Source organism: Dipodomys spectabilis, unplaced genomic scaffold (assembly GCF_019054845.1).
Source record: "Dipodomys spectabilis isolate Male_0828 unplaced genomic scaffold, ASM1905484v1 ptg000628l, whole genome shotgun sequence".
Taxonomy (NCBI): Eukaryota; Metazoa; Chordata; class Mammalia; order Rodentia; family Heteromyidae; genus Dipodomys; species Dipodomys spectabilis.
Genome location: NW_024871305.1, coordinates 533,593 through 546,650, shown reverse-complemented (window position 1 = coordinate 546,650; position 13,058 = coordinate 533,593). Strand labels below are relative to the sequence as shown.

The window sequence follows — 13,058 nt, the reverse complement described above, 5'->3', positions numbered from 1 at the left end:
AGACGTGGCCGCTTCCCAGCCTCTGGTGCCGTCAGCCGGCTGGCAGAGCCTCGCTGGCCCTCTTCCCTGCTGGCCGGGCTGGCGTTTTCACGAAGCAGGGGAATGGCAGGTGCAGGGCTCTGAATGGGCTGTGCAGCTGGCTGTTGGGAGTGGGCTGGCTCATGTTTCTAATGAGAGTCTTGGGCGTGCCTGCCTCCTAGCGGGTCTAACAGTCAGCGTACCAAGGGAGCGGCACCCCGATTACTGTCCTCGTGGGCAGTGTGACTCACCATGTCATTCTCTGCGCGTGGCTGCCCGTGGGGAGGAGAGGCCCCTCGTGGAGACAGTTGTTTATGTGTTGTGTTGCTCTTCCAGATGCCTTAGGGCCACCGAGCTGCACCACAGGACCCGGCCTTGGCGGCCTGCGCCTCTCAAGGCACCACCGCGGCGCAGGCAGCTGGCATTGACGGGGCAGGAAGCCGCTCCGCGGGCTCCCCGGCCTCCGCAGCAGCCCACCCGCCATGGAAGCCCCCGAGGTCCCTGTGGGCTCGCTGATCGACTTTGGGCCGGAGCTGCCCACCTCCCCTTCTCTGCAGGCAGCCCCCCCTGCCGCGCAGGACAGGGACAGCTCCCTGGGAGACGATGCGTCCGAGAGCGAGGCCACGGAGTCCGCAGACAGTGAGAACGACATGGGCGAGTCACCCTCGCACCCATCCTGGGGCCAGGACCGCCGCTCCTCCTCCAACGAGTCCTTCTCCTCCACCCAGAGCGCCGAGTCCGCCCCCGACGCAGAGAGCCTGGCACTCCGGGAGTTCATGCGCGGCTACGTGGAGAAGGTCTTCTCTGGAGGGTAGGTACTGCCTCCTGCTCCAGGCCCCCCTCTCCCAGGGGGCACTGAGGCGGCCCCCAGCCCATCTCGCTGGCACAGAGAGGCGCGTGGGAGGTTGCAAAGGGCATCTGAGCTGGGCTTCACCCCAGACCAGCGATGCCAGCTCCCCAGGGGGTGCAGCCTGCCCCGTACAGAGGGCAGCTGTGCAGAGAGCCCTGAGGGCCCCTTCCTCTGGACCCCATTCCTCTCACACTCCCCCAGACCTCTGCTCACAAGCGAGGCAGGTGCCGTGGCACCTTTGCCACCATGCCCATTGTGCAGCTCCGGGCCCTGCATGCTATTCCTGTCAGCACTGGGCACGGCTGGGTGGACTGGCCACTCTCTGACCCTCAGTCCTCTCACTTCTCACCTGTGTGCCTTGGCTGGGCTTCATGGCCCAGGAGGCAGGTCCTAGAAAAGACAGGGCTGTGCACTTACCTTCAGGAGTCTCTTAGGCAAGCAGGCAGCGGGAAGCAGAGGAAGAAAGCACAGCTCTCTCGGGCCCTCTTTGCCAACACATTATTTAGAAACTTCTCTGTGTCTCCGCAGTCAGCTCCCTGCGGAGCCGTCGTTTTCCCCACTGCCCAGCCATTCTACAGTGCTCGGCTCACCTCGTCCTTGCCAAATCCAAGGACAGACCGCCTGGCTTCTGTGCCAGGGTGGCTTCTCGCTGGCCTGTCTCCTTGGGTATCTGGCTAGAGGTGGCGGTGACTGGCTGGAATTAAACGTACAGGCCACCCAAGGTGGCTGCGTCCCAGTCCCCAGTGATTCCTGAGCAGCGGCCTGTTCTCAGTCTCCTGCCCCCTCTCTGTAGCCTTCCTGTGGTGCTGGGGGTGGGGTGGAGGGGTTGTGTTTCAAGATAAGGTCTCACTATGTAGCCAAAGCTAACCTCAAACTCTTGATCCTCCTGCCTCCCTAGTGCTGGAATTACAGGAATATACCACAGAACTATATAACCTTCTGCTTCCTTTTTGAGTGTTTGCAAGAGAAGCAAAGCCTCTTCAGGTCCAGGGCTCAGACCTCCCTGGGCAGAGCCAGGCAGGGTGCGGGCCCCAGAACCCAAGGTCTGAGCTGCCATGGTCAGCTGGTCTGCGTCTCAGGCCCCTGCGAGAAGAGCGACACATCCGTGCTGTGGAGGGCGGGGGAGGGCACTCAGGCCGCAGGGCTCCCCCGTTCCGTCTCCTGCTCTTGCCTGGCTGTGAGTCTTTGTTCCTAAGGACTGAGCCGTGTGCCCTTGTCTTCTGCCCTTCCTCAGGGAGGATTTGGACCAGGAAGAGAAGGCCAGGTTTGGGGAGTACTGCAGCAGTGAGGACGGGAAAGGCCGCGAGTGGTTTGCGCGCTATGTCAGCGCCCAGGTGAGCTGCAGGTGGGAAGCAAGCAATGGTAACAGACTCCCAGCTCCTTCCTGTACCCACACTCCGCTGAAGAGACAGCACGGGGAAGCAGCTCAGCCGAAAGGCAGCGTAGAGCAGGACAACAGCAAGGCGCTCATGGCCACCACCAGGTCCAGAAAAGCTTCACTCTGTGGGCTCTTCGCGAATTTCTTCCCTTTTTTTGTGTCAGTCGTGGGGCTTGAACTCTGGGCCTGGGCGCTGTCCCTCAGCTCTTCAGCTCAAAGTTAGCGCTCTACCACTTGAGCCACAGCACCACTTCTGGTTTTCTGAGTGGTTTATTGGAGATAAGAGTCTCATGGACTTTCCTACCCAGGCTGGCTTTGAACCTCAATCCTCAGATCTAAGCCTCCTGTGTTGCTAGGATTACAGGCGTGAACCACCGGCGCCCGGTTCCATGAATTTCTTTCTTTCTTTATTATTTTTTTTTTTTTTGCCAGTCGTGGGGCCTGAACTCTGGGCCTGGGAGCTGGCCATCAGGTCTTCAGCTCAAGGCTAGCACTCTACACTTGAGCCAGAGCATCACTTCTGGCTTTTTCTGCTTATGTGGTGCTGAGGAATCGAACCCAGGGCCTCATGCATGCAAAGCAAGCACTCTACCACTGAGCCACCTTCCCAGCCCCCAAATTTCTTAAAAATAACCTTTAATATTCTGTTTTTGCAACTGATCAATAATGTATTCAAGACAATGAAAGCCATGTAAAGAAGACTGTATTAACAAAGCTCAAAACAATTTTATAGGTATTCAGTAGACATTTTTTCCAAGTGAGATAGTCTTCATAGAAAAAAAGAAAGAAAATACAAAAGAAGCTACCGACAAATCCTTAAGCCAGAAATAGCCAGCGTTGGTTTGGCGTTTGTCCTCCCAGGCTTTTAGGTGTGGGTGACAGTGTGAAGTCCTACGTGTTTCAGCTCTGTGAGGATGAGCCCCTGCCAGTGCAGGTGGGCGTGGGGGGGAGGGGCTGTGCCCTGCCAGGAAAGGAAGCGGCTTGGGCCCGGCCAGCCCAGCAAGCCCTCAGCTCACCCTCACGCACCTGGCTTCTCTCCACAGCGCTGCAAGTCCAAGTGCGTGTCCGAGCCCACCTTCTACCGCCTGGTGCAGTCCTTCGCGGTGGTGCTGTTCGAGTAAGTGACCCCCCCTCCCCAGCCTGGGCCTGACAGCTGCTGTTCCCACCAGCTCCCCCCTGGGGAGCCAGCTGTGAGGAGCCACACCACCCCTCCCCACAGCTGCTCAGCCGGCCGGCCGTGCCCAGCGTCAGCCAGAGGGAGATGTGTGACAGGAAAGCCGTGCTGCTGGTCCTCACCAGTGTTAACGATCAGAGAGCTGCAGCAGCGAGGCCCAGGCGCAGCCCCCGTGTGACACCCTGGCACCCCCACCTCAGCTCTGAAGTGTGTGCATTTCCCACAGTGAACTGCTCCAACTAGGTTGCCACCCCTCCCGAGCAGGCTGAGAGCCGCGGGCAAGCCGTGTGGAGCAGGGGGCTGTGGGGAGCGGGGACAGAAGAGCAGCCCCTTCCTGCCTCACCTGTCACCTGTCAGGGAATGGGCCATGTGACCACACAGTCTCCCTCCCAAGATTGCTAGAGCTGCTGCTTTTTCTTTTGGCTTTGGACCATAGAAGCCTGGGACACTGGAAGGAAGCGGTGTTGCGGTGCCTGGAGGCAGATCTGCTGCTGGATAGGGAAGAGGGCTGTGGTGGGGCAGAGCACGCCCTCCCTACACAGGCACCAAGCCCATTCTCCTCCTCCGAGGTCTGAGAAGGGCCCTCCTTTGCTCTCCCCCTCCAAACAGAGGCCACTGTCCCCGGAGTCCTCATGTTACCCTCTGGAGCTGTCATTCTCTGGCCTCTCCATTCCTCTTGCTTTTTCTCCTCCCTTTGAATGTGGGCACGCATTGTAGAGAGGGTAGGGATCCTTCCTCCCCTTCCTGCGCTCCCTCAGCATGTCCCAAGCCCCCGACACAGGGCTGTCAGGGTCTGATGGGCTGGGAGGGAAGGGATGGGAAGCCCTCACTGGAGTTGTTCCCTCAGGCCTCCAGGCTGCCTCCTGTGAGCATCCTTGTGCAGACATTTGCAGCTGTAGCATTTTTGTGAGCTCTTATTTTACAAAGTACCACAGGAGTACTTATGGAGTTATATGTTCAGTTATTAGTGTCTTCAGTTTTTACTTCACCCTCTGATCATCAGTCTTGTGATTGCATTAGAAATTTAGTTCTTTGGCTGGGAATGTGGCTTAGTGTTGAGTGCTTGCCTAGCATGCGTGCATCCAATGTAGGGGGGTTGGATTCCTCAATACCACATACACAGAGAAAGCCAGACGTGGGCACTGTAGCTCAAGTGGTAGAGTGCTAGCCTTGAGCACAGAAGCTCAGGGACAGTGCCCAGGCCCTGAGTTCAAGCCCCAGGACTGGCAAAAAAGGAAGACATTTAGTTCTTTAAATTGACTAGCACTTTTAAAATAACTTTATTTAATGAAAATGGCCCTTAATCCTACTATGTAGATCTACATTCTAGATGACTCTCACTTAAAACTAATAATTGTCCAAGGTTAAAAACTACGCAGAGAAGTGTGAAAGGGAACAGAAAAGAAAGGCAAACAAGCTTCCTTGCAATAACAGCCCTTCCCCACCCCTACTCCCACCCGCAGTGCTTTCCTGGTGGAACCCACAGTAAGTGGCACAGACCACAGCATGTGGACCCTCCACAGAAGCCGCTGCGTTCACCAGGCGCAGTCCTCACCCCTGTTATGCTAGGTGCTCAGGAGACAGAGAACTGGAGGGTTGTGGTTTGAAGACAGGCTGAGCAAAAACTTAGCAAGGCCTCATCTCAGCAAGTAAGTTGTGTGTGGTAGAACACACCTGTCATCCCAGCTACATGAGACAGAGCTAAGAGGATCATGCTCTAAAGCCAGCCCCAAGCAAAAAGTGAGACCCTACCTGGACAGTAAGCTAAAGCAAAAAGGTCTGGGGGTGTGGTTCAAGAGGTAGAGTGTCTGCCTAGCAAGTTCAAGGCCCAGGAGCACATCCCGTCCACACACAGCCATGCCTCTGCAGTGGCTGTGTGGCGTTCTGGTGTGCGCATCTGCCAGGATGAATCCCGCTCCTGCATTCCACCCCTTTCTCACTGTCAGCACAGTCTACAGTCATTCCTGTGCCATAGACCCCTTCCACGCTTTCCCTGTTCTGTTTGCTGAATGGAATTATCTAGACATATGTCATAACCATAACACATAAGGTATAACCTTAAGTGTAGTGCAAGATAGCAACAATAATCCTCGACAGTTTTGGCACACTGTTCAATATGTTTCTTTTATGGACTAGTTTGTCTTGATTTTCAACGAGTATTGACACAATTCTTTTTCTCCAAATCCAGTCCTGGGCCAGGAGTGTGGGGACAGTATGGCCCAGGTCTTTCCTGGCTCAGGCCCTGCCCAAGGCCCACTGGGCCAACAGTGGGGCCTTGTCTGGTCCTTGTCTTTACCACCCCCTGGGGATCTGGGCTCCCAGCCCGTGGTGTGGAGACATCACGTGACTTATAGCTGATGCTTAAGGAGCAGAGGCTGCTGGCGGAGGGCCCTGAGCCACTGGCCGGAGCAAGGCTGGGAGTGGCTTCTGGCCTGACCATGTGGCCATGAGCTGGGCTCAGTTTGCTGATTGTCACCCTAAAGCGACAGAGACCATCTAGGGGACCAAAGCATCCTCCCACTCTGTCAGACCCAGCCTTGGGCTGGGCACCCAGAAGAAGCTCCTAGCTGGCTCTGGGGGACTATTTTTGTCCCTTCCGTGGCATTGTCTTGGGAGCGAGGGGTTAATTTCAACATGTTTATGGAGTGTTTCAGTCCCGTTTGATTAAGTCACCATCGAGGCCTTGCTTCCCATCCAGGTGCCATCAGATGGATGACTTCGGCCCCGCCAAGAATCTCATGACCATGTGCTTCACCTACTACCACATCGGTGAGACCCGGCTCGGCCTTGGCCTCCACACACTTCTACCGCCGAGGCCGCCGCTTGCCAGCTGGCAGCATGGCGAAAGCTGTGGGCTTCCAAAGAGCAGAGACCAAGGATAGGGAGGGGACAAGCCAGTAGTGAGGCACTGAAAGTGGATGGGCCACGGGCTGTACCGTGGGCAGCGCCACAGTCCACAGAGCAAAGGAAAGGCCATGCAGTCAGGAAATGAGGCCAGGGTGTCATGGGCGGGGGGAGACGGGGATACTGGGGGGAGTCTCACCTTTATGTTTTCACAAAACATACTTGCCTCTGAGGCCTCCCCCGCCCCCCAGATCCCATGACCGTGCCCTGTCCTGGGAACGCCTCTGGTCCCCTCACACCACACACACTGTCCAAAGGCAGACTTCATCTGCGGGCTGCCGCCTGCCACCCCCCTAGCTCCTTCCTGACTCCTCTGCACACGGCCGGTGCTGGGGCCTGCAGAGAGGCAGCCCTTCCCGTGTCCCAGCGCCCCTGAGGGCATGTCTCTGGCTACCTCTGGGGTGACGGCTTCCCACCACCGAGGCAGGGAAAGCCCGAGACACCCCAGGAGCCTCCTGTGCCAGCCGCAGCCTGGCTGCACCAACCTGGCTCTTCATCTCCTCCCTCCATCCAGGCAAGCCGCACCTGCTCCCCTCCGAGCCCAGGGAGAGAGCTGCTGGCAGCATCGACTCCTACCTGAAGTCGGCCAACAGCTGGCTGGCGGAGAAGAAGGACATTGCCGAGAGGCTGCTGAAGAACACAGAGAACATGAAGGGCTTCTTCGGGGGGCTGGAGACCAAGCTCAAGGGACCTTTGGCCAAGAAGAATGAGTGAGTGGCCCGGCAGCCTCTGCCTGGGGGGGAGAGGCCCTCCGAGGCTGGGCGGGGCTGTAGCCAGCTCAAGGCCTACTGGGATTCTGTGCCCACAGCCTCCCGTGGTGTCCACTCCCCGCACAGGCAGTCCAGGGCTGGCTCTTGGACCGATGAGCCCACAGTGATTGCCAGTTGACAGTGGGGGACATCACACCTCTGCCCCACCCTCTCCTGTCTGGGGGCACTTAGTGGCCAGGGAACCCAGGAAGACCCCTGAGTGTCCCTGAACACCTGTAATGGGAGCACACAGCCTGCCTCCGCTGTGCCAGGTATCTTTGATTGGCGGGAACATGAAGTGGGCCACATTTGACATTTCTGTGGCTTTTCTTTCTCCAGAGAAGATGAGAACAAACCCAAGGACAGGCAGCCCAAGGCTGGTAAGTGTTGTCCGCAGAGCTGCGTAGGGAGGGGGGAGGGACATTCATGAGTAGGGCGGGGGAGGCAGGACCTTGTAAAGCCAGACTCCCGGGTCATAAGAGGCTATAACCTGAGGGTTGTAACCACTGGCCTGTGGTTAGCCAGTAATAGCAGTTGGAAACAGCTCAGGGCTAAGCTTCCCTCTACAACACAGAATGGTGCCTTAGAGAGCTCACAAGTTGGTCTGTGTTTTCTTACTGAATGTCTGTGGATGCCTGAGGAAGCTACTCCTCAGTCCCAGGGATGTTGAGAGGTTCAGGGGGCGTCATTTTAGGTCTGTCCCCAGAGGAGCTCTAGCGCCACGTGTGGTGTGCCTTCTCTCGCAGGAAACCTGCTGTGGAATTTTTTTTCTTTCTTTCTTTTTTTTTTTTGCCAGTCCTGGGGCTTTAATGCTGGGCCCGGGCACCATCCCTGAGCTCCTTTTGCTCAAGGCTAGCACTCTACCACTTGAGCCACAGCGCCACTTCTAGCTTTGTCTGTGATTTTTGGAGATAAGAGTCTCATGGACTTTCCTGCCTGGACTGGCTTTGAACCATGATCCTCAGGACTCAGCCTCCTGAGTAGTTGGATTTTCGGCGTGAGCCACTGGAGCCCAGCTGCTGTGGAATTTTGACCATGTGTCTTTATAACCTTTCTCCCTCCTACAGAGACCGTGTCCAGCCCCGAGGCTGAGCAGAAGGGGGAGAAGATCTACCTGTACACACACCTGAAGCAGCAGCCCATCTGGTAAGGCCGCCACACCCCTTCCCTGCTGACCGGGGGCAGTGCCTCCTACAGCTCCTCGTCACCGCCTGCGGGTCTGTCAGCAGTACTGGAGATCAGCCACATCAGTGTTGGGGCAGCCACAGGGGAACACGCATGCTACTCAGTGTGGGCGAGGATGTGGAGATGGTGGTGCTCTCCCCGCTGGTGAGAATGTGCACGGGGCAGGCCCTCAGAGGTTAGCACAGTGACCACGTGACCAGCCACTGTGCTCTGGGTCCATGCTCTAGGTCTACGTGGCCACGTGGATGCCTTGCACAGAGGCTTATAGCAGCACTGTGCGAAGAAGCCCCAAAGAGAGAGCGTAGACGTCTACCACCAAGAGAAAAGAGGCAGAATGTGGTCTGTCTACACCATAGTGCTACCTGACCTCAGAAAGGGGGGAAACCTGGATGCCTGCAGAGCCACTGCCACACGTGGACTCTGTCATGCTTAGGGAAGGCAGACACAGAGGCCTCAGGTTACATGCTCCCACACGCACAGAATGCCCAGGAGAGGGGAAACCCTAGAGGCAGACTTTGAGCTGCAAGGCTGAGATGGAGGGGCGTGGTGGTGTGTGTCAAGAGTGATTCCTAATGGGCATGGGGGGGGGGGGGGAAGCATTCTGGAACTGGATAGTGAGCAGCCATGAGTACTCTGAGAACGCGTCCCTTTCATCCGCGGAGCTGCGGATCAACCCCAGTGTGGGCGCTGGGCCAGGACCCATGAAAACATGCAAGATGCTTTACTCACGGTGACGCCTGCTGTCTTCTCCTCAGCTCTGCCTCTCCCCGGCTGCTTAGACAGAGTGCTGATGCGGGAGGCTCCACGTCTCAGTGAGGAGCAGCTCAGACCAGTGTCCTCCAGCTTTTCCGTGTCTCCTCCTACAGGCACACGCTGAGGTTCTGGAACGCGGCCTTCTTTGACGCTGTCCATTGTGAGAGGAGGAAGCGATCTCCCACCACCAGGTAGGAGCCAGGTGTGGTCCATTTCCCTGGGGAAGAGGACCAGGGTATGGCTTTGTTTCCCGGTGACTGGCAAGAGCCACAGAGAAGGGCTGAGCTGCCCTGGCCCTGCGTCCTCCAGCCCACCGACTCCTGAGGGGCCCATGTGGTGGTGCCCAGCTTGCACGAGCGCTTCTGTCCTGGGCTCTGGCATGACCTGGCCTGGCCCTCCTGAAAACACAGGCCCCGCAGAATGAGGCCAGTCCCCCCCCCCCCCCCAGCTTCTCACCGCGCAGACACTGAACCCTGGGGACGTCTTGAAAGCGCAGACCCCACTGAATAAGCCCACCTCCCCTGCCTCCACTGCTCGCTGTGCGAACGCTGAGCCCTGGAAGCCCAGCTGTCCTAGCACGGCCAGCTGCTGCCGGCGCAGGCCACGCACCGCCCTGAGGGCGGGCTGCACCTCGGGTCTCCAGGACTTGTTCAGAAAGCACAGCAGCAGGGAGGGACCTGGTCCTGGCCCTGCCCCGGGCCGTGCCTGGCACCCTCTGACTAAGATAAGCCACGGGGCAGCCAGAGACAGCAACTCTGAGGAAGCGGTGCCAGCCCTGGGTGCCCTTACTAGCTGGCCAGTCCTGAGACTTTGAAGTGAGCCTCTCTGAGCCCTGGTGGCACCTTGTCTTCTCTGTCACTGGGGTGACCACGAGCCTCTTTCCATCCATGTCAGGGAGAAGGGGCTGAGCGAAGCTGGCTGGAGGCTCTGTCTGCCAGCCCATGGCTGAAACCCATTTCACGCCAGCGTGGCCAAAGATCCACCGTGGGGCCAGGTGGCTGGCCCAGTATCCCTGAGGCGGCCACTGGGGGAACGCATGGGCGGGTGGGACCGAGATCCGGTCCAGGGACTCAAATAGGGCTCCAGGCTGTGCCAGGGGATGTGGTGAGGGCGCCCGGGGCCTGTAGCCATGGAGTCTCAGTCCCCGCGCTCTGTCCTCTGCTTCTGCCTGCAATGACTCCTCCTCGCTTGCTGGCCCGCCGCGTACCGCGCATGACTTTGACGTATTCCTTTGTTTACTGTTTCTGCTGCCGCTCCAGAGGGGATGCTGGAGAGCAGGAGGAGAAGAGGTGTGTGTGTCATGTGACTCTGTTCCCTTTTACAGCGGGGCTGTGGAAGCTCTGCAGGGCAGGGAGGGTGTCCCTGGGGACTGGCTGGCAACAAGGCCAGGGCCTGCACAGGTGGGACCTTCTCGCCAAGGCCAGTGTACCCAAGGCAGCCAGAAAACACTTGTGGTACTGGAGCCACGGGAGCATGTTCTGGGCAAAAGGCAGCAAGCAGTCTGGAAGCCCATTCAATCTCGGGGCCTGTGGCGCCCTCTACTGGCCACTCGGCCTCTGTGCCCACCTCTAATCCATCGTGGACTCCCAGGGATCCACAACCAGGAAATTCACCCGGCTCAGAGGCAACCGGCAGGAGCTGTGTGGTCTCTGCACCGAGGGCCTGCAGGCCAGCAGTTCTGGGGGTCTCTCCTCTAGCCGCTGGGTGGTGGGGAAGCTGTGGGAGCAGAGGGGACCCCTGAGGAGCCAGACTGGGACTGCTTCCTGCAAGCGCTGGCAGGGCCTGAAGCCTGGGTGGTGTGTGTTCGGTTGAAGTTCGGCCTTTCCACGTGCGGCGCGTTCACAGCGCTGCTGCTGCCTCGCGGACCCAGAAGGCGCCTCCTTTCACTGGAGATGAGCTTGCAGTGTGTTGTCATGAGAAGCCTTTTTCTTTTTTCTTTTAGCGACCATGGGGCTTTGAACTCAGGGCCCTCCACTTGCTAGGTAGGCACTCTCCCCCTTGAAGCATGTTTCAGTCCTTTTTGCTTTGGTTATTTTCCAGATAGGGTCTTACATTTTGGCCTGGGCTAGCCCCAGACCTGGCTCCACCGCCTACCTCTGTAGCGGGGTTGCAGCACCAGCCTTGTTAGGAACTTTATTTTTTTTTTGGGTCCGGTCATGGGGCCTGAACTCTGGGCCTGGGCGCTGTCCCTCAGCTCTTCAGCTCAAGGCGAGCGCTCTACCACTTGAGCCACAGCACCACTTCCAGCTTTTTTTCTCTTTTTTTGCTTATGTGGTACTGAGGAATCGAACCCAGGGCCTCAGGCATGCAAGGCAAGCGCTCTACCACTGAGCCAACTTCCCAGCCCCTTGTTAGGAACTTTGAGCTGTGGCCGGTAACCAACCTGGCGCCAGAAGACAGGCTTGGAATGCGCAGGCCCCAGGAACAAGGCTTTTGGGATGGTAGCCCAGGCCCAGAGTTGGGGAGCATCGTGGCCTCCCTGCAGCTGGCCAGCACTGCTGCCACCCAGATGGCCTGTCCTGAGCCCAGCTGAGGGGACAGCCAGCCGAGCCCCATGCGGACTCCACACCTCTGGCCTGTCCGAGAGCTAAGAGTGCTCTCAGCCGCCCAGGCCCTCCCTGGAGCGGCCAGCACGGTGACAGACCTCAGCACTACCCACCTGCCGTGGCCGCAGCAGCAGGCCTTGGTGCATCCAGAACCCATTAGAACCCCTCAGAATGCAGGAGCTTAGCCAGTGTCAGGGCTGGGCCGGGTGGAGGTGGGGGATGCTCAGGAAGTCCCGCCAGCCCAGCCTCGGCCACGCATGCTCCCCCCACGCCCCTGAGTCAGGTTAACATCGGGGTTCCCCCCCCCCCCGCCACAGCAAGGGATATGGTGCTCACAGCTCCAGGGGAGCCGTGCCCATTAGGCCTGGGGTCGGGCAGGGGTCACGGTGCACAGCTGCACGCGGCAGGCCAGGCGCCAGGGGACGTGTGTGCCCGCGTAGTCCTGAGGACTGGGGCTGGGGAGGGGGCGGGGCCACGGGGGCTGGGCACACCCCTGGTGGCGCACGAGGGGGGGGTTTCCTCGTGGGCGGCTCCTGTCCAAGGCTCCAGGTGACCTCTGCCCAGCAGAGCTGGTGGTGTGTCCCTACTGAGGCGGCGCCCCGGGCCAGCAGAGTGCAGAGGAGCTGAGCTCTGTCCCCTGGGCTTTCTCTCTCTCCGCTTCTCTACCCGACTTCTCTCTGCTCCTTCCCGGTCTCCTCTTCCTCTCCTCTATTGGGGCCCGCCCCCTCCCATCCAGTGTTGTCCCCATGGGGTGTGGGGGTGGGCCAGCACAAGCTCCTCCTACCTCTGACGGTCCTCCCCCCCCTCGCCTCCCTCCGTCCTCCCAGAAGGACTTTGTGCTGGAGCCTTGCTGGGGAAGGGCAGGAGGCAGGCAACAGGGACCGCGAGCTGGCGGGGCGGCTCTGGCGCTCACCTTGGTGCCTGTACCTGTCTAGATGCACAGTGTGAACAGGGAGCCCCCCCAAACCCCTGCCCAGGCCAGGCAGGGAACGCAAGGTGGAACCCTTCCCCGGCCCCCACTCACTGCCTGCAGGGCCTGCGCTGCGCTGCGCTGGGCTCTGGAGCCGGGCAGAGCCGGGCTTGTGGAGGCTGTGCTTCCAGAGGAGGGAAGGCCAGTGGAGGCGCTAAGGGCAGGACAGAGCGGGGGTGAGCAGGTCTGGGGGCAGAGGCCTCTGGGAAGGGCCTGTGCGGCCTCGGGCTCCGCCTGTGTCTCCTGTAGACACCGGCTGCACAGCCGGCCGCAGAGCAGCGTGCACTGGCTCCCGGGCACAGGTGGGCCCTTCCCCTGTGGGCCTCTGTGAGGTGGCCCGGGCCCCCCGTGGATGGCCGCGTCCCCGTCACGGCTGCAGGCCAGGGGCATGCGATGGTTCGGGGCTCAGAGGAAGGAAAGCACACCCTTGTGTGGGTGCCTCAGCATCCGGGTCTGGCAGCCTCTGGTGGAGGCCGTGGTTGAGGAGCGGCCTCTGTCGGGGGTGGAGCGGGGTGGGCCGAGCCTGGGGCC

General features: G+C 59.4%; 1 protein-coding gene across 1 annotated transcript in view; it reads left to right on the top strand.

Moving 5' to 3' along the window:
* Positions 1-13,058, top strand: part of Kiaa0513 (KIAA0513 ortholog) — a 31,560-nt gene that overhangs the window by 14,496 nt on the left and 4,006 nt on the right. Inside the window, exons 2-9 of the mRNA XM_042671469.1 lie at positions 355-829; positions 2,103-2,202; positions 3,290-3,363; positions 6,119-6,189; positions 6,839-7,034; positions 7,413-7,453; positions 8,141-8,219; positions 9,125-9,202. Of these exons, the coding sequence (XP_042527403.1) occupies positions 501-829; positions 2,103-2,202; positions 3,290-3,363; positions 6,119-6,189; positions 6,839-7,034; positions 7,413-7,453; positions 8,141-8,219; positions 9,125-9,202 (968 nt within the window). The 5' untranslated portion in view covers positions 355-500. The remainder of the gene's footprint in view (positions 1-354; positions 830-2,102; positions 2,203-3,289; positions 3,364-6,118; positions 6,190-6,838; positions 7,035-7,412; positions 7,454-8,140; positions 8,220-9,124; positions 9,203-13,058) is intronic.